Source organism: Amphiprion ocellaris, chromosome 24 (genome assembly GCF_022539595.1).
Source record: "Amphiprion ocellaris isolate individual 3 ecotype Okinawa chromosome 24, ASM2253959v1, whole genome shotgun sequence".
Lineage (NCBI taxonomy): Eukaryota > Metazoa > Chordata > Actinopteri > Pomacentridae > Amphiprion > Amphiprion ocellaris.
In genome coordinates, this window is record NC_072789.1 from 1,215,211 (window position 1) to 1,236,761 (window position 21,551).

A 21,551-nucleotide genomic window follows, 5' to 3' on the forward strand; every position below is an offset into this window, starting at 1 on the left:
TCTGCACCCACCCATGAGGAAGATACCGACATCCTGTCAAGATCACAAAGGATGCTTGCGGAGTCCAACCTGATATTACACAAGATAGCATCCAACAGCCACAAGGTTATGGAAGCTTTTCCACCAGATGAACGAGCCAAGGGTTTGAAGGATTTGGACCTCGGATTGGATGATCTTCCACTACAATGCAGCTTGGGAGTCCTGTGGAACTTGGAAACAGACAGTTTCACATTTCAAGTGTCCAAAAAGGAAAAGCCATACACTAAGAGAGGTGTTTTGTCCGCTGTAAACAGTTTGTATAGTGTTTGATAAATTAGGTTTTTCATATGTCCAAGTTTACCTTACTAGAAAACAAAACAGAACCAAACAATCGCTGTCAGTTCCTATCTTTGTTCCTGCTTCCACCCACACACAAATGCGATCGGTCCACTCACTCTTAACAGCTGCAACCGATGTTGGAGAAACAGAAGCCGCCCTGAGTGCAGATGAGGAAGACGCTTTATGGAAATATGTAAATACTGTAAGTTACGAGCTCTGAAGGGAAGTGCGACCGGTTTGACACCTTGAGCAGAACCAGAGTGCATGTCCAAGGAAAAGGCAGAACATCCCAGACCAACCTGGAGACTTTCAGACACACCTCATTCCACGACGCCAGCGAATACTCCACAGCCGTTTAGTAAGTGATCATTGGCAGAAAATGCAAAAGCCAGCAGTAATTAATTTGTTTAATTGCTCAGTTCCCCAAGGGTCTGAACCAGTGAATACGGTGTCAGAAACAGTTGAGTATATTCAAGACAATGCACGCTAATCATTAGATAACTTGCTACAAATTTAGAATAATTTCTAGACCATGACAAGTTGTTTTGATCATAAAGTAAAATACTAGATTGTTCACTGTTCGTTTGTCATTTTGTGTGGCATTTTTGTAATATTTCGTCTTGTTTTTTTTGTCTGACTTTTGTCGTTTGTCTCATGTTTTTGTTGCTTTGTTTCTCGCTTTTGTTGTTTTGTGTTTCCTTTTTGTCTCATTTGTGTTTTTTGTCTTATTTTTGTCACTTTGTGTTTTGCCTTATTTGTTGTTTTATGCATCATTTGGGTAGTTTTGTGCTTTTTTTGTCTCCCTTGTGTCGATTTATTTGTCGCTTCATAACTTTTCTCAAATTTTTTGTCTCTTTTTTGTTTTGCTTCATGTCGTTTGTCTCATTTTTTGTCATTTTGTGTCTTGTTTCTGTCATTTTGCATCTCTTTTTTGTAATATTTTGTCTTGTTTTTTGCCTTTTTTGTCTGACTTTTTTGTTTTGATCCAAAATTAAAATACTACATCATTCAGTTCCAGATATCTGTGACTGAATGTTGTGGTCCTTTGTAGACACTCTGTGATCTGGAAGTTGTAATGTATAAATGATAAACTGAGGTATAATATTGTTGAAATTGAACTTACTTTCCGTAAGAAGTTTCAATTTGTTCATAACGTTTTGTAAAAAGACAGTTCTTTAAATGTGAAGATTTTTAGAATGAACTTTTTTGCACTAAAACAAAGGAAAAAAATGGAGTTGTGGTTATTTATAGGTTGTTATGCTGTGATTTTACTGGTCACTTGAGATCAAATTGGGCTGAATGTGGAACCTGAACTATGATGAATCTGACACCCCTGTGCTATACCATCTCCCTCAGACGTTCATGAAGGAAACGGTTACTTCCAGGCTGAGCGGTTCTAGGGCTGACACCTTTTTAACTCATTTGGACTGCCTGGGGCCTTCCAGTGTGACTCTGGTGAAAAGCAGATGTGACAGCCGAGCGTCACATTTGTTTAGGAGTGTGATCGTTTGAGAAAACAGCTCAGAAACATGACTGCTGGAGGTCTTGTGTCAGAACACAGGCCATTCTTTGCAACTTTGCAATGTCAACGGGACCTGTGAAAGACTCTGCACATCAGGCTTCTCAAGAAGTCATTTTATAATGTCCACACTGACATCAACAGGAACGAAAAAGGCTCATCTGTATGATTTGTAACAATAAACAGATAATAGTGTTTTGGTGGGACAGGCTATATCAGGGGTGTCAAACATGAGGCCCGTGGGCCAAAACCAGCCCTCCAGAGGGTCCAATCCGGCCCTCAGAGTGTAAAAATTACAGAGAAGACATTAACTGCAAATTTCAAATTGTAAAATTATGAATTTAAAATAATTTCTAGCCCATGACAAGTTGTTTTGATCATAGAGTAAAATACTAGATTGCACATTGTTCTTTTGTCATTTTGTGTCTCATTTTTGTAAAATTTTGTCTTGTTTTTGTTGTTTTTTGTCTAAATCAGTGCCATTATCCCCGTTACTTACTGACAGACTAAATAAGCGACGACCCCCTCCCCTCCCCTCCCCTCTCACCTCCTCTGATCCTGAGCCAAAGATGAGCAGGTCAAATGGGATGGCGGCCACCATGTCTATGAGGAACCAGCCTTTAAAGTAGTGGATGGCGATCTTGGCCGGGTGGCTGACCACCTCCTCGTTGATGTTGACGTAAGTGGTCCTGAAGTTGATGAGGATGTCCACAATGAACATAATGTCCACTATCAGATCCACCACGTTGAGCGGCGAGCACGAGTAGCCGCACTCCCGCCGCTTCTGCTCCTCGATGTCGTGAAGGAGGAAGGCAGCCGAGTAGGGCGTGAAGATGGCCGTGTAGATGACCAGCAGCAGGATCAACCAGTCCCACACTGCTTTGAAGGGGCTATAGTGGAGGATTGTAAACTTGTCTATACGTGGCGTCTGGAGTTTGTATTCAGGCAGCACGTCTGCACCCAGAGAAAGAACCTGGGGAGGAACACAGAGAATTTATCACCTTAGTTCAATATCTTTAACAAAGTGGAGGATTCATTTCACTGGTGTTAGTGCTATTTGTCATCTGCTCTGTATTAAGACAAAAGCATCTCATGGGCTTGTCTAAAGGGCCAGAGTTTGGAAGCTGTGGATATTTAGGAAGAAGGGAAGGTCTGAGAAAAGATGCTATGGAGAAATGGGAAATGTAGGATGAGAATGTAGGGCAGGGATGTTAAACTCATCTTAGTTATGGTTCCACATTCAGCCCAATTTGATCTCAAGTGATCTGGACCAGTAAAATCACAGCACAATAACCTATAAATAACCACAACTCCTTTTTTTCCCCCCTTTGTTTTAGTGCAGGGCTGCACAGTGGTGTAGTGGTTAGCACTTTCACCTTGCAGCGAGAAGATCCCTGGTTTGCGTCCCGGCTTTCCCGGGATCTTTCTGCATGGAGTTTGCATGTTCTCCCTGTGCATGCGTGGGTTTTCTCCGGGTACTCCGGCTTCCTCCCACAGTCCAAAAATATGCTGAGGTTAATTGATCATTCTAAATTGCCCGTAGGTGTGAATGTGAGAGTGATTGTTTGTCTCTGTATGTAGCCCTGTGACAGACTGGTGACCTGTCTAGGGTGTCCCCTGCCTTCACCTGAGTCAGCTGGGATAGACTCCAGCCCCCCCCCATGACCCTAGTGAGGATTAAGTGGTGTACAGATAATGGATGGATGGATGTTTTAGTGCAAAAAAGTTCATTCTGAAAGTCTTCATATTTAATGAATTATCTTTTTACAAAACGTCATGAACAACCTGAAATTTCGCCAAAAATGAGACACAACGACAAAAATGAGACAAAAAACAACAAAAACCCAAGAACACTAAACCTACCGCCAAGCATGGTGGTGGTTTCATTATGCTCTAGGGTTGTTTTGCTGCTTGTGGAACTAGTTCTCTCCAGAAAGTAAATGAAGTTATGAAAAAGGAGGATTACTTCTAATTTCTGTAAGAAAAATTAAAACCATCAGCCAGAAGGTTGGGTCTCAGTTGCAGAGGGAACAAGACATTAACCCCAAATACTCACTGAAAGTGGTAAAGAAATGGCTAATTCAGGCTCGAAATTAAGGTTTCTGACTGGTCTCACTAAAGCTCTGAATTAAACTCCATCAAATACCTGTGATGAAGAAACAAGTCTATGTCAGAAAGCCAACATATTTAGTTGAACTGCACGATTTCTGTCAAGAGGAGTGGTGAAAGATACAACCAGAAGCTTGTGAAAAGCTGAAAATGGTCAAAAGACATTTATATAGGCGGCCATGCTGATTTTAGACCTGAAAACAGCAAAAATGTCAACTATGATACCTGTCAACTATGTTACAAAAAGTCCCATAATTATATATTGACCCTCCTATAATTTTCCTGTCTTCTATTTTGTGGGTCAAGTCCGTGGATGTTTCTCTTTGTGTGCATGTTGTTGTGTCCCTACTTGTGTTGCGACCAAAGCTACGCCCTTCATACAAACAATGTGGTAACTTTGCACTCCACCAACAGCTCTCAGCAGGCATGGATACATTACCCTTCAGCCTGCTAGGAAGCCTGGGAGGAGTCAGTTGGTTGGCAGAAAGACAGTTCTAGATTAGCGTGTTGTAGCCAATCTGTTTCTAAATAAAAGATCCCATCTTAATTATTTAACCTACCTACTGTAGCTATGTGCAAATGAACTCTCTCTTGTGGGATAATGGAAAGCTCGCTCTGGGTTTGGCTTGGCTTCAAACAATATGCAAATGAGCATTAGCTTTCTCCCTTTCTCTGGTTCTCCCTGGTCTGTGCTGTCAGGACTAGGGGATTATTTATAAGAGTAGAGTGTTGTTTCATGTTCCTGTCAATAATCGCACTGCTTCCGTCGTTAAAAACGATGCTGCTGGTTTGCTTTCAAGTTCAGCTTCAGATCATCCAAACAAGTTTACATTGAGACATCAGAGGAAAGTAGCAGGCATCTAAGACTCTTATGGACATGAGCCACATGCACTGAGGCGTTCAGAATGTCAGAAACAGCATGAGAGCTGCAAGTCTGCCTTCTTTACTCGCTGACCAGCTTCCTGGACCAAGCCTCCATCTGCCTGTGGTAGCTGTGAGGCAGCCAAGGCCAGCAGAGATCGTGGCTACAGATCAAACCGGACGAGTTGGTAGTTGGTCTCAAGACATCTGCTGCTGCTTTGTGTTTTTCACAGTCAGGTGCCTGGAGAACAGTTTACGAAACTGCACAAGATGGGGATTCAGCAGCACAACTTCCCGTGGCTTGTTTAGCTGTTTGCTACTAGGATCATTGAAATGTTTAACAGCACGCAGTGAGCAGAACGTGGAGATGACAGTGTGTGTTGAATGTCATTAGCTCAGTCATAGAAAGAGCAAGAAAGGAGGAGGGTGGGGGGTATATTGGCACAGCCACCAGTGTGTCCACGGCAACACGTATTCATCAGCTACTTTCTGAGCAGCGCATTAACTGTTTGCACAAGGAAGGAGGAGATTACACTGTGGCAACATAATAAAGTGTATAGCAGTATAACAGCGCTAGTAATGTGCTAATATGTATGCTAATTTCCCCTCAAACAAAGCAGGAGTCACGCAGTAACTGGTTCTCAGGTCCTCCAGTCTCCAGTGTTACCAAAGACCATTAACCCTCGTGTCGTCTTGCAGGTCAAAATTGACCAGGTTTAAAGTTTGAAAATGTGGGGAAAAAAATATATATATTTCACAGTGAAACTTCTGATGTCCACATTCTCGACATTTTGGGGAAATCTTTGTACATTTTTTGGTGGAAAAAAGGAAATGTTAAAAATGTTTCTTTAAGAATATTCACAAAAAAATCTACTAAAATCCAGCAAAATTTGCTGGATTTTGGTTGACTTTTTGTGAATGTTCAATAAGAAAATATTAGAAGTTTTACTGATATATATGGAATCACTTTAGATATTTTTAGGATTTTTTTGGAAGATTTTTATTCATTTTTTGAAAATATTTACAAGAATTTTCTTGCCAAATTTGGAGGATTTTTAAAAAATAAAACCTTTAAGGGAAACTTTTAAGGAATTATTGGATTTTCTTCCTGAAGGTTTTGCAAATTTTCAGAAATTTGAGGAATTTTTTGCTGAATTTTTGGATTTTTTTCTGACAAGGAAACAATATCTGTTGGTGCCCGTAAATGAAGACAACTGGAGGGTTAAAGCCCACATCAGGCAGCCTCTCTGCCGTTAAGTAACTCTGGATTTAATGCTGGATGGAGAGGTCAGCGTGATGCACTACAGTCTGATCTCTCTCTGGCTCCAGTGCCTTGAGCTGAAGTTGCCTTTGACTGCAAACAGGGGTCAATTTCTGTGCCCTCTACCGTCACATCATTAATAGGCAAAATGCAAAACCAAGACCTAATGACTGGTCTGAGGCAGATCCCTCCTACCCCTGGGACTACCTTACAGTCCCCGTATACCCTACACTGCCTCTCAGCCCTGGCAGGGAAGGTGAGAACGACCTCTTGCTCTGTCCGTAACACTAGAAATGTGGCCCAGGCTCTGGAAGCTGTCTGGCAGCTGTAAGAGTATCCCTGATTATTCACCGCAAGTGATAGACACCTCAGCCATTTTACGTATCAGACCCCTTGAGTTTGAATTAATCATCCCGAGGCTCCCAGAGGGCAGGTGGGGGTGTGGATGCAATCTGCTGGCTTCATCTACCGCTCAATCTGTGCACGTCTGAGCTGTAGTAGTAAATGATATGAAGATGAGCATTATGATTGAATCCTAATGTCTCTCCAGACCAGTCTGCACAACCTCAGACTGTCAGCAAAGGACTTGGTGCAATGAATTATTAATGAATGCAAACTGAGTGTCCACTACAAAGTTTTAGTCCTTTTACTGCTCTTAATAGTTTTTGATTGTTAGATGCAGGACACAGTCATGAAAAATAATGGATGGTCGATGGATCTTCTGCAGGTCTGGCAATCATCTTACTGTTGTTTTTTTTTTGAAGTAGGAAAAGTCTGCAAACATAATTATGAACAGGGCAAGACAAAATGTGTTTGATCCAAACTTTGTTTAAACTGAGGTGAGACGGACAAGTTATGGAGAAACATACGCCCACATAGTTAGATGTCTTCAGTATATTTATATACTCCACTGGCTCCCAGTTCATGTTAGAGCTGATTTTAAGATAATTCTATTAACATATAAAGCTGTAAATGGCACTGGGCCATCATATTTAACCCTCCTGTTATCTTCATTTACAGGCACCAAAAAATATTTTCCATGTCTGAAAAAAATCCAAAAATTCAGCAATAAAATCCCCAAATTTCTGAAAATTTGCAAAACCTTCAGGAAGAAAATTCCAACAATTCCTTCAAAGTTTCCCTTGAAAGTTTTATTTTAAAAAAAAAAAAAAAAAAAAAAAATCCCCCAAATTTGGCAAGAAAATTCTTGTAAATATTTTCAAAAAATGAGTAAAAATCTTCCAAAAAAATCCTAAAAATATCTAAAGTGATTACATATATATCAGTAAAACTTCTGATATTTTCCTTAAGAACATTCACAAAAAAAATCAACCACAATTCAGTGAATTTCGTTGGATTTTGGTTAATTTTGTGTGAATGTTCTTAAACATTTCTAACATTTCATTTTTTCCACCAAAAAATGTTCAAAAATTTCCCAAAAGTGTTGAAAATGTGGTTACCAGAAGTTTCACTGTGAAAATATATATTTTTTTCCACATTTTCCAAGTTTAAAAGGGGTCAACTTTGACCTGCAGGACAACACGAGGGTTAAAAAGAAGACGCTCTTCCATCTGACATTAGGCTAGCTTGCTCAGTAGAGGTGTTCAAAGCAAAGCTAAAGACCCACTTGTTCTCTGCTGCATATGAATCATAACTTGTGAGGTACTGTGTCTTCTTAGATATTGTCTTTATCGGTTTTTATCGTTGTTATTTTTGTTATTGTGTCTTCTCAGCCATCGTTTTAATTAGTTAGCATTTTATTGTAATTTATCTGTTGCTTGTTCTGTAGAGCACTTTGACTTGAAAGTACTATATAAATAAAGTTAATATTAATATTATTAATTTATTCAAGGACTAAATGGATTTACAGAACTTACTCTTTCAGCCTTAATACAAGTTTCACTTTCCTCATTAGAGGATACTACAAGGGTCGTACTTTTTGGCAAATGAATGACTTGTATGTACTAATGTACTAACTTGTATGTACTAACTAAAACTAGACATGTAACTGTTTGGTTATTCACTCATGATATGTTTAAACCGCTATATAATCTTGTCTTGCATTTCACTGTTACCTCTCAGTGTATGGCATAAAAATCAGTTTTAATCAAAGCCATGACATTAAAACTGGCACCTATTTCCTGGAGGTGAAGCAGAATATTTGATTTATTTGTGCTATTCAGCTATTCACCTGTAGCTGCTCATGGTAGTTTGCAGATAATGCAGTAATGTTTTTAGGATTTATATGAGTTTCTCGACTCATTTTTGATGTAAGCTATGAAAGTAGAGACTGCAGCTTTCGTCGAGGGTCAAATTGTTTTGCTATCTTACCAGATTTTGCTGACAGGCTGATAATAAAAGCATTTCAAGGTTCCGACAGATCGCTTTATGCTGCATGCTTTTAGTGGTCTTACCTGTGTGACCTTATCCGTGACGTTGTGTGTACGATCTTTGACTTTTGGGGCGATGATGGTCTTCTCAGAGGACGGAGGGGAGGGGCACTTCTTCTCGTTGTTGGCTTCGGAGAAGTTAAGCGTGATGAGGGGGATCTTGTTTATCGTGCTGTACTTGTTGAGGTTGGAGTCAGACGTGGAGCCAAGCAGGCTGGATTTGATCTGACTGAGCGGCCCTGAAAGAGAGAGAGCCAAAGAGGCAGGATGTCATCATTAAAAGTTGACACATCTCGATCTGAAGTTAGACTACTGGTAATCGAATGGGCGTTGTGAATTGTGGACATCAGAGAACAGTCTCATTTGTGATTGTTGTGACATGGGTAGTGAGCATGAGGTGACCCTTACTTTTGGAGTGAGTTAACCACAACACAACACCGAGAATACAACAGATACTGAAATACAAACTCTACACCCTCTGATTGACCCATCTAGGATGAACGGGCCTTTCAAAGTTTCTCATTAAAAGATAATGAAGAACACTGCTGGTGAAAGAAAAGAACGATTCAACGCACAATCAAAGACTGCAACTTCAGTCTGAATTCACAACATTTTCCCCCATGAAACCACACGATGTTCTCTACAAGTTACAGCCTAATAACAACTGACTTGCAGACATTAACTCCCTGACTTCTTGTGAAAGCATTCAACACCGCAACAATATGTGACAGCACTATGCACACTGACATGTGATCCGATGAGAATGATAAAAAGTGAAAAAGAGAGAGTTGCTGATTCAGCTGCAGACGAAGGTTGCACAGTTATTTTTCCCCCTCCTTTCACAAAGTACAGTACAGTGATTGAGAGTCAAGGACAGAGAAACGGACAGCTGAGGATGAGAGATTGCATGCGCAGCTTCAATACATGCCACAGTCAGGACACATCAGAGCAGTCATAAAAATAACTTAAAAGAAAAAAGCTGAAGCCATACCCCCAGCCATCCAGGAGCGAGACACTAGCAAACCAGGAGAGAGAAGAAATAGGAGGTAAAGGGGAAAGTGGGGTTATGGAAGAGTGATTGGATCGTAGGGTCAGTAGTCATGGGTTCAAACATCATCAGCATTACAGTATTATTAGTAAACAGAGCACTGTGGCAGCTCTGGAAGTAAACCTTTATAGATATGAAAAGGATATACAGGAGGTCCTCGACTTATGTCAGAGTTCTGTTCCTACAGATCGATGTAAGATGATTTTCGCTGCAAGTCGGAACTCCAAAGAAAACGTAAACAAAGCCGTTACATGCATCAAGATACTGATCAGTTCTTAATAAAAGACATGAATACCGACGACTTTCATGCATGTATGAGTCATTTATCAAGAAGGTAACAGAATATGTTGCTGTTTTTACAACTAGATCTAATAATGCCGATGTTTGTCAGTGTTTCTTCCTATTCCTAGCATTTTATTAAATCTAATTTCACCTCCATGGTGTTTTGCTCTTAAGACACAATTATCGATGTGCATTTATCTTGAAAAAGTCTTTATTTTGAAGTTGTCTGTTGATAGTTGTCACTTCATGGCCGCTATTTTGATGTTTATTTTTACACGTGCTTTTCTGGATACACGGATCTCTACTTTATAAACTCCACAGAGGCAATGTCGTATTAGCTTCATCTTTGGACCGACTGGTTGTGTTAAAAGGATTTATTTACATGTATTTATGTTGTTTTATTCTGTTTTTGTTGCAGTTTTCACTCTGTAATGTGTATCAAGAACCACAGTAAAGAAGTCAAGTTTGCTACGACTCACGATTCCTTTTGAAAGCACAAGTTTAACGAGTTGGACAGCTGCAGCTTTTACCATCACCATTTTCTTTGGCATCAGAAGAGTCTGACTTACGCTTGGGAACCATAAAGAAGGGCAAAAAGTTAGTGAATGTAGCACAATCCAAGGTGGCATGCAACCGGAGAGTGTAAACACAGCCATCTTACAGCGCCGCATGGCGACGTATTCGTCCGCTCCACTCGTCAACTAGTTCCACGTAACCAGTTCCAATGTAACGACGACACGCTGTAAGTCGAGGACGTTGTAAACCAAGGACCCCCTGTACTATGACGCTAAACACTGAATAGTTGTATTTTCTCTTTCAGAATTCATCATTTAACCCTAATCACACTTTAAATAAAAATGCATCAAGTGCAAACAAACATTTTTGGTGTTGAGGAAGTCATAGCATGTATGTGAATATGCATGCAGCATGAACACTGCTACAGTTCAAATTTATCTAATAAGGGAGAAAGACGAGCACAGAGAGAGTGAATGGAAAGACAGTGAGGTTTCTTTTCATTCACTAAGACATGGCAACAAGGATCCAGAGGTTGCCAAGAAGAAAGCAGAGGTTACAGACAGTGGGAGGCTTCATTTTGTAAAGCTTCACTGATTTTCTTCAATGAGCAACATGCAGGAGAGAAATTAATGTGTTGCTCCATGCAGGCGCATGCAACGATCAGTGTGGGGTTTTTTTTGTTGTTGTTTTTGTTTTTACTGAGCATTCTCCTGGGTGACTGGCAAGAGCTAGGTAGGTTATGTACACTAAGACAAACCATTTAGTGCTGAGCCAGTCTTTCAAGGCTTACAACCACACAGTCAGTCATCCATCAAGGCATTTGCATTCAACATGACCCTCGTGCAGAAAACTCATGCAACAAGCAGGCTTTGTGGGGTACATCATCCAAGAGACGTGCCAAATATTGGTGAGCTCAAGATGCAGCGGGTTTCCATTGGTTACCTTTGATATTGCGGCCATTGTCTGTGATGGCAGCGACACGGCGGAGGAGAAAGAAAAACGGGAGTGGAGGTGAGAGAAGAATTTCTGGTTTCCTATGATGATAAATGTGGGCTGACATTAAACCCCCGCTACTGTCCCCATGAACAATAAATTACAGTGAAGTAGACGTATTACGGTGTCAGCCAGTGGGAGCTATTTGAATGAGAATTGCAGATAAGGGGACGACTGATTGGCCGGGAGGAAACAAGGCCAGTCTGGGGCACTTCTACCCTCAACCAAATGAGGGCCAAAAGGCTAATGAGTGATTCAGACTCCAGGGAAGATCAATAGCACACAATATAGATTGTGACTCACTTTAATACTGATGAAGAGACTGGCATGCAACATCTCTACTATTTTAAGACCACAAGAGTTTTGTTAATTGATATAGCTAAATTAAAGTAAACGGTTTTCATGAGACGTAAAAGTATCGTTAGGATATTGACCACATTTTAACTAACTTTACTGAACAAATGGTGACTTCGTTAATGCAACCAACTGTGTACTGTGAAGATTAGGTTTTTAAAGACCCTCTAGATGTGGTTTAGAACATAAAAAAAACTATTTAATTTATTAGAATGTAAGTTGGATATCTTGCCAAAACATCCTTCTGCATCATTAAAAATCCAAAAGTATTCTTCAGTTGAAAAATTTAATGAACAAAATGTCTCCTACTGTATATTGGTCTGTAATTGGGTTTCAGAATAGTTGTGATGACACAAAATGCTCTTCAGAGATTTGAGGTGAGCTCAGAAGTACGTCAACTCTTCAGCAGGTAAATACATCATTCTACATGGTGAAGCTCAAACATCAGTGACTTAATAACTCAAGAGGGTCTGTAATTAAAAATACAAAGTACAACAACCTCAGAGTGGGTAGAATAAGATAAAGTGATTAGTTTAGTGTGTTGTTTAGAAATTTACAAAAGGGTACAGAAGAGTAGGAGATTCCTACCTTCACTGGCGTGCCGGTCCCTGAATGCCACCTTGGAGTTGGACCCGAAGCCTTCTATGTCGTGTACGGAGGAAGCTCTGCGAATACTGCACATACTCTCTCTGGAGGCGGTTGGAGTGAGGCCCGGGATCGACGGGGCTGTAATCAGTGTGTCCTCCTGACTCTGGTGTTGGGTCTGGGCGACGGCTTGGTCTGGGTATGTCCGGTCCCAGGGGCCTTTTGGTGACGAGTGGTCCAAAGGCCCGGAGACGGGGGTGGAGCAGTGGCTGGGGCCAATGAGGGCACGGGTGTCATTGGCGTAGGAGGGACTGCAGCTCTCTCGGGTGGTGGGAAGTTGGTAGTCACGTGTCGCCACTGAGCCGTCACTGTGGCGAGGGGAGTCCACCATGACGGCGTCAGGATCTTCCTGGGGCAGGGACTGCTTGCTGATGCCCAGGAGAGGTAAGGTCGGCAAACGGAAGCGAAAGAATCTCCCCTTCCCTGATGGAGAAAGAGAAACGAGCAATACATGTTGTAAAAATGCCTCTAAATCTTCCATTATTTCCTGCTAATACTCCATCTGACAGCACGTTAAAATGACCAATGACACTAAGAAGGAGTGCTTGAGGGTGACTGCTATCACATGCGAACATAAATTCTGAGGAAGTCACTAAATAATCGTGGAGACTGTTTGACCTCAGCGAGACCAAAGACGGCATAAAAACTGAATGTATGGTGGTTTTTAATGAGCTCGTGGGATCAACACAACCCCCCGCCGACCTTGTGTTGTGTTTTCATGGTGTGTTTGTAAGAGAATTTGCTAGGCATCTTCAACATCCCTGCTGATACTTCTTTGCCAGTGGAAAGCCTGCCAATGCAGCTATTTTAAAAAGACCCTGACAGATCAAAACAAATGCCCGTTCTGCCTCAGGCACTAGTTCAATCTTCAATTTCCTTCAATTATTCATGGGGGAGGACATTTGCTGAGATATTATGACGGCAGTGGTGCGTTAAGGAGGCGGTCCTATAAAAGATTATGTGCAGGGTTTTAATGAGTGATTGATAGCTCCTTGGGAAATGAAGGAGAATGAAGCAAAAAGTGATATTTATGGTCCAGTTATCAAAACAGTAGGTGGTTGGGAGGGAATGTTGGGTAGAAAAACATGAAGAAACACAATATAGTCAGTGTAAAGCTATGCTATACACACAAATTGATCACAAATGCACATTTAGATGCATGTTATGATTTGTGTAAATATGTCATGACAGAGAGACGTTCACACTCGCAGGATCTCACATATGGACGGCAAACTGTGGCCTACATGTTGTGAATCATTTAGCCGCTTGAACATATGCCGTACATATCAGAATACCGTCACAGCCCTTGAAAAACAAGCCCTACTGCCACGAGGCGCTGTGCAAATCAAGTCCTTTCATAAAAAAATATAAAAAGCGTGAGCAAATATAAATTGATGAAGCCACCTCCTCACAAAGCATCATTAGTTCCCCTCGTTATATTTGCTTGAAACAACCACAGCGCATTAAATTTGCCATACCAATATGGAACAGCTAAGCCTGCATTCAGAGACACAATAGGTGGTAAATTAGAAAATAGAATTAATGTTTGAGGCTCGGCAGGAAGCAGCCTGGATTTTTGTCTTCCTCGCTGCTGCTTCTATCAGGGTGAGACTGACAGCGAGAGACAGAAAGAAACTAATTTTAGACACAATGCTGAGTGTCTGCTTGGGTCAGCATGGAGTGTTTAAATTAACTCTTTAGCCAGATGCTGACAATGCTGGAAATGATCATTTAACTGGAGATTCAGATCAGGATCTTAAGCTAGTGTTCAAATCTGCACCGCAGGATGACTAAACAAGTCTTCATTTATCACCAAGACGAAATGAAGTTGAATTGTCGGTCTTGTCTTTGACAGGGAATCATGAACAAAAGTGTGTTTCATCTGAGCTCAGTGCTGTGAAGCAGATAAAAACTGCTGATCAAAAATACCGTCCGTCTGATCCCACACCAGAAAACTCAGTTTATATGCCAAAGAGCCTGCACAATACATCAAGACCCTGTTAGGCATCAGACGTCTCAAAAGTTCTCCCCTCAAGCTGCGAAATCCTTCCCATTTTGCAGTAATATTGCCGTACAGCGCTGACATTTTTACCGAAGTGCTTGTGTAAGCTCCAACATTTTCACATTTGCTGGCATAGCTTGAATCTAAACACCAGCTTTGACGGTTAAAAATGACAGCTTAACAAAATAATGAATGGTAGCACATGAGCGCTCACACCGCTCAGAGCGTTGCTTCTAATTACCGTGGCTGGCGGATAAGCACACTGTATACACCACAAATCTTATAATTAGCTCATAATTCAGTCACACATTCACGGTGTGTTCTGAGAGAACTGTATGTCGGCTGTGATATTGAAAGAGCTGAACCTTTTGGAGAAAAGCTGTGTGTGCATGTACCGTATGTGCCTGTGTCTCCTGCCTCTTCAACCCTCTTATCCTTTCCCTGCAAAAAAACCCCTCACCAGCAGCTTTACACAACCAGTGGACACACAGTGGCCCTAGTTGCTATGATACCAGATAGTAATGTTTGCATTGCATATTAATTGGGCCCGCAGATCCCAATGTTGTGGAGTGAAACGTCTTTTTGTAATGCGAGCATGATTCAGATGTCCGGGGAGAAGTACAAAGAGAACAATAAACCTTTCTTTTGTTGTAAAAGCAGGACAAAAACAAGTTTGAGTCCTTTTGTTTCCGTCTCCGCTTTGTGATTTTGCCGACGCTCCAGTTTTGCATGCAGCGCTCTTCTACCTGGAGGAGTATTTACCTGGGCCCCCAGTCCTCCTATTACTCACCGGCTAGAGAATAACGTTGATAATTTTGCTGTGTCCCCGGTTTGCCTCACACTCATATATTACAGAGAAAATTAGAGTATGATTGCAGTGAGCCTCAGTTAATAGTTGCTCACTCAGGAGAGTGGAGTTTGATTCCTAAGTAAAGCTATGAATGAAGACTGATTTTTAGCTGGGCTCTGTTTGCATATTGACAGCTTTTGTAAGAGAAGAGCACCAGGAGAAGGGTTAAACAGAGGGCCCTCTACGTACGCTGGAGGTCCATTCCTACAGATTGATGTAAGCCGATTTTCACCGAAAGTCGGAACTCCGGCAAAAATGTAAACAAAGCTGTTACGTGCATCACGATATCGATCAGTTCCTTGGAAAAGTCATGAATACCAATGACTTTCATGCATGTATGAATCATTTTACAAGAAGATAACAGAATATTGTAACGGACTGATATTGTTGTTGATGTTGAGGGTTCAATGTTTATTGTTCAGTTCCAGATTTACCTAATGTCAGTGAACGTGCCATGTTTAGTTAGCTCACCTCTGATTGGCTGAGAGTCAGCAGTAGAGAGAGCTGGGAACAGTGGCTAATTCTGGAGCTAAGTTATGGGGTTTTTCTAGTTCTTCTGGTGTTGACTACGGTCCACAGTAGCCTGTATGAAGGTTCAATAAACCAGCAGAGAACCAGATAAAGTCTCACTCATTTATCACAGAGGGTCGCTACAATATGTTGACCTGTTTTTACAACTTGACCCATGTTCTTCTGTGTTTCGCCCTGTTCTGAGTGCTCTATTATATCTAATTTCACGTCCATGGAGACTGCTTTCCTTTTCTTTGAAGCACTGACATCAGAGGAGTCTGACTTAGGTTTGGAGGCCATAATAAAGGGGAAAAAGTTAGCGAATGTAGCACAATCCAAGGTTTGACGATGCATTCGCCCGCTCCGCTCATCAACTAGTTCCACGTAACCAGTTCAGACATAATGACAAAATGCCATAGGTCAATGATGTCGTAAACCAAAGATCCCCTGTATATATTTAGATTCTATTTTTTTTTTTTGTCCTTCTGCCTGTACATATTTCAAGTGAGTGGACACACACAAAATGTAGATCAGGCATTGAGACAGTGGAACAGCACCATTCACATGCAAAAAAAAAGTTAGAATCCATTGGGATCAGATTGGGAGAGAAGGAGGGGAAGTCATCTTCTTAGCAGCATGTATCCCCGCTAAACTAATCTTTCTCTGGTGTTTAGATTTTTCACATAGATAAATTTAACCCTCGTGTTGTCCTGCGGGTCAAAATTGACCTGTTTTAAAGTTTGAAAATGTGGGGAAAAAATTATATTTTCACAGTGAAACTTCTGATGTCCACATTTTCAACATTTTTGGGAAATTTTTGAAAATTTTTTGGTGGAAAAAAAAGAAATGTTAAAAATGTTTCTTTAAGAACATTCACACAAAAAAAATCAACCAAAATCCAGTGAATTTTGCTGGATTTTGGTAGATTTTTTTGTGAATGTTCTTAAAGAAAATATTAGATGTTTTATTGATATATATGTAATCACTTTAGATATTTTTAGGACTTTTTTAGAAGATTTTTAATCATTTTTTGAAAATATTTACAAGAATTTTCTTTCCAAATTTGGGGGATTTTTTTTTTTTTTTTTTTTTTAAATAAAACTTTTAGGAGAAACTTTTAAGGAATTATTGGAATTTTCTTCCTGAAGGTTTTGCAAATTTTCAGAAATTTGGTGAATTTTTTTGGTGAATTTTTGGATTTTTTCAGACAAGGAAGCAATATTTTTTGGTGCCTGTAAATGAGGACAACAGGAGGGTTAAAAGAACTGGGGACTGTAAGCAATAAGAGTTGAATAATCTCGGAGCTAATTCATTCCAAAAGCACGTCACTGGCAAGCAATCATTTGAATAATGTAGCAGGAGCCTTCAAAGAGCAAAACCTGCACCCATCAGATAGAACTTACAAGGAGTTAAGTAGGCACTGTGAAGATAATTTAAATGGATTTAGTGGTCAGGGTCACCACAGACATCTTTAGTATGATTACAACCAAATTATTCATAGCTTTTTGGAACAAATACTCTTCAGTGAACACATGACTGCGTTGCCAGGATCCCCAGGCACAAAGAGTCCACACACTCTGCTTTCCCCACCTCACCCTCCACCTCTCCCCCACCTGCACTGCTTATCAGCTGTGAAAATCGGAAACACCTGCAGCCGTGAATGGAAATTTACATATACTTGGAAAGACTACCATTAGTCTTGAGTTTCCAGTGAATTTTCTATCTTGAAATGATTCAATCACAGAATTTTTTGTCACAGAAAACTCATGCATTTTGATTCTTTCATACATTTATTACAGGTCTTCTGGAAATATGACTAAATCTACTGGGTCAAAAATATACATACAGCAACTCTAATATCTGGTTAAATGTCCATTTTCACTTCAATTAATTGGCTTTGGTAACTGTTCACAAGCTTCTGGTTGTATCTTTCCTCACTCCTCTTGACAGAAATCGTGCAGTTCAACTAAATTTGTTGGTTTTCTGACATAGACTTGCTTCTTCATCGCAGTCCACAGACTTTTGATGGGATAAAATTCAGAACTTTATTGAAACCAGTCTGAAACCTTAATTCTTGCCTGCATTAGCCATTTCTTAACCACTTTCAATGAGTAATTGGGGTCTTTTTGGAATATCCCGCTGCAACTGAGACCCAACCTTCTGGCTGATGGTTTTAATTTTTCCTACAGAAATTAGAAGTAATCCTCCTTTTTCATAACTTCATTTACTTTCTGGAAAGAACTAGTTCCACAAGCAGCAAAACAACCCTAGAGCATAATGAAACCAAACACCACATGGCATTTTTGCAGAAAGATTCTTATAAATATTATATTTACAATTGAGTAAAATCAAAATTGAAAGTTATTTCTACATATATACGTATCTACGATATTGTAGTAAACCTGTTGACTACTTTATATTAAATAAGTCAGAAAGCCTTGGAGTCTGGCCAGTCTTTTCTTCAGGAGGAAATGACATCATGTGGAGCAGGTCATGTGATCTGGAATTAACACACTTCCTGGAGAGGTGTTTTTGTAATGGGGAACTTAGCTGAAAATGATTTCTGGGACACAGATATAATTTGTTATTTTCCATATAGATTTGACATATTGCCAAAAAAAGAAATATCTGTCATGATTATCTCAACTTAATAAAAAGAACACAATCAAAACTATTTTTAAATAAGCTCATTTTATTATTGTTTAGGTAATTAGAAGGTGGTTGCTGTTAAATTGGGACGTTTATTTAGTTGACATTTTAGTGACATCATTTTTTATTAATTAATGATTGTTTCCATTATAAATAACTGTGTAATTTGATTTATTGTTTACTGATTTTAAATTAACTGTTTTTATTTAGAACTCTTGTTTTATTTTATTTTGTTTTATGTACAGCGTCTTTGAGTTACTTGTAAAGTGTTTTATAAATAAAATGTATTATTATTATTATTATTATTATTATTATTATTATTATTATTATTATTATTATTATTATTAAAGACATGATGATAATGAACATAAAAAAACATTAATTTTTTAACATAATAAAAATGCATGCAAGATATATCCCATGGACTTCAAAAGTCCCTTAATTATATATAGATGTAGAGTTATAGGAATCATTGGAAATTCAAGATTGCCATGACAGACATTCTTTTAAAAAGTGGATGTAAACTTTTCTTTACAGCTCTTGATTCTGTCGTTAAATGCAGCATTTTGTTTTTGCAGTGATGTCGTGCGCTTTCTGAAAAATGCATCAGATGCTTAACGTGTACTAAGCGGTGAGCTTTGGCAGCCTAGTGCCTCCAGCAGCCTGCAGCAGAGCACATGTCTATGTCTGACTGGTTTGTTTAATTTGAACAATTTGTTTTTGTAGCATTAACAGCTGCTGCAGCTGTGGGGCTCTCAAACTTTATTTTGTTTCTAACGCAGCCCCTATTCCCTACAAGTACAATATGCACATCAGTAATAATGGAGCATTTATAATGGATTGTGGGAGTGTGAAAAAAGTGCACAATCTAACATGTGGTGTAGATCCTATGCACAGTTTTATAAAAGAGGCCAATCATCTTTACATCTTTATATTAATGCACCTTTGCTGCACATTTTCTTTGCTTGGCTTTCCAGATTTATGCCTACTGTAGCTTTAATGTGAACTGTACTAAAAAGTTACTTCAGATGGCAGACTTGTTAAATTTTAATATTCAGTGTATTGTCCTTTTCAGTACCATAACCAAGTGTCCTACTTCTGTACTGCAACAATACTAATCACAATGTACAGCCCAGTATAGCTCTAAAACCATCAACAGTAAATGTCACAACATTTTCTCTGTGCATGTGTGTAATTTATGTATCTGTGGAAGTGGCTCTGCTAAGCTACATTAATTCAGAATGGGAGAATCCAAGAAGGGCTGGATCATCACTGAGGGAAAAGGCAGCTGATAAACAGTGCTTAGTGCATTCCCCAGATACAGTCTAGATAATGCAGCACACACGGATCATCACCTCACTGGCAACACATCTAAAGGCAGCTGATTCTACACGTTATGTAAAGCCACCTTTAGAATAGCAATGCCGCAGCTTTCACTGAGGGAAATTTACATCTGTAGCAGTGTGTTCTTCTGTGATGTCCTCATCAATTATGCAGAGCTACTCATAATTAGTGACCTCTGTCCATCTGCTAGTAAAATAAAAAGTGCAATACTGGGTTTCTAGAATTAGCTGAGAGAGGGCTGAGATGAAATGAGGCCAAAAAACACCAACTCTCTATAGTAACGCCTGCTGCAGCAGAGGTTGCATGTAGGCAGAAAGAAACGTGTCCAGCACTGGGACCTTGGAAGCAAATCTGGACCTCACTGCCAGATTTGCAGGGATGCCCACTTAGATATGCAGATAGGCATGAACACACTTGAATTCATAAACGCCTGCTTCATCGGGGAACTGCCCTTGTGCTCAGACTGAGCAATTACTTCACGCAGATAAGCAGAAGAGGCAGCCCTTACCAGTGACATGTACACGCCTGCACAAACACATACAGACTGAAAAGCTGATACATTCATGCACGGTTTCTCCAGAGTCTCAGAGTGCACACCATCATGTAGGGTGCACAAACACACAATGAAGCCCACACGTCCTGCCTCTCCCACCACACACCCCACGAGGCACTGCAGCCTGTTAGGGGCCTCATCCAATTACAGTCATCTAGGAGTAACCTCTGGTCCTCCACGCTGCTGCTTTACGTGTCACAGACAGAAAATGGACAAAGAGAGAGACTTCGAAGTGAGAGGAGACATCAAGAGCACCACTGGGGAATGGCATTATACACTATTACACCGACAGCTCTGGGAAGCTGAGTGCTTCACAGCACTGCTCCAGTAGTTCATCAGGCCAGCCTGGCAAGCTAGGAGCTATAATTGGGCCAGACCTTTGAGATGATAGCAGGCTAACACATCAGTGTCTGCTAAACGCTGGTGTCAACATGCCAAAGGAGCTGTCTAGCACGGAATTCCTGCAGCTGCACTCCTGCTGCAAGTAGGAATGAAGGCACAAGCTGCAGCGAAACATCTGAGGAGACAAGATGCTAAAGTAACGCGTCTGTAATAGAAAACGGCAGCGTGTGTGACGTTAATATTAGCGACATGTCAAACTGTTAAGACACAGTGGTAATAGTGGGATAGAGGCACAAATAATGTGGATGTGAGGAAATGGTTGCAAGTAAAAGGTCATGACTAGCTGCTACTTTACTATCACTCCATTCCTTCTTTCTTGCAGTCTTACACTATTTTCTTCCTGAGTATGTACAGTAAATGTAAGAACAGTAAATGTCAAGATCAGTCCTGAGGATGTGCTGCATCTCCACCTGTTCACGAGCAACATTTGCAACACTATATTTACTCAATGACTCCAACACAATCGCATTCACGCTCCCACCAAATGTCATATCATGTTTTCTGCCTCCTCCTCCTCCTCAGGCCTTCCTCTGTCTCTACTCACGTTGGTCAGCTTTGGAAGGGGACGTGTGGTTGAGTCTCTCCAGCGAGTCGCTGCTTTCTTCGTCCAGGATGTAATCAAAGTTAAGGATGAACATCATGACCACGCCCTCCTCGTTCTTCACAGGAATGATGTGGGTGGCGCAGAGGAAGTTTGAACCTAACCGACAAACAGAAAAAATTAATTACAGTTAGAAATGAGCAATAAACTTTCATGCTTTTCAGTCTGATTGACTTGGGATGTGAGTTGGTGCAATGCAGTCCTAAAAATATGAATCCCATCAATCTGAACGACAGGCTTGCCTGGTTTTAAACTAAACTAAACTAAATGGTACAATCATCCGAAGCAAGACTCAGAGTAACGCAACAACTTTTCAGACACAGTACAGTTTGATCCTGGAGCTT

General features: G+C 40.4%; 1 protein-coding gene across 8 annotated transcripts in view; it reads right to left on the minus strand.

Moving 5' to 3' along the window:
* Window positions 1–21,551, minus strand: part of kcnh7 (potassium channel, voltage gated eag related subfamily H, member 7) — a 103,950-nt gene that overhangs the window by 37,955 nt on the left and 44,444 nt on the right. For 6 of the 8 annotated variants that reach the window (XR_008600838.1, XR_008600837.1, XM_055008502.1 and 3 more), the window contains 6 exons: window positions 21,151–21,306; window positions 12,240–12,719; window positions 11,247–11,267; window positions 9,450–9,473; window positions 8,483–8,697; window positions 2,385–2,810 (listed from right to left, as the gene is read on the minus strand). Coding sequence is in view for 6 of the 8 variants with exons in the window: in XM_055008502.1 (XP_054864477.1) it covers window positions 2,385–2,810; window positions 8,483–8,697; window positions 9,450–9,473; window positions 11,247–11,267; window positions 12,240–12,719; window positions 21,151–21,306 (1,322 nt within the window). In the remaining 2 variants the exon portion in view is untranslated. The remainder of the gene's footprint in view (window positions 1–2,384; window positions 2,811–8,482; window positions 8,698–9,449; window positions 9,474–11,246; window positions 11,268–12,239; window positions 12,720–21,150; window positions 21,307–21,551) is intronic. The other 2 variants (XM_055008500.1, XM_055008501.1) reach the window with 2 other exon arrangements.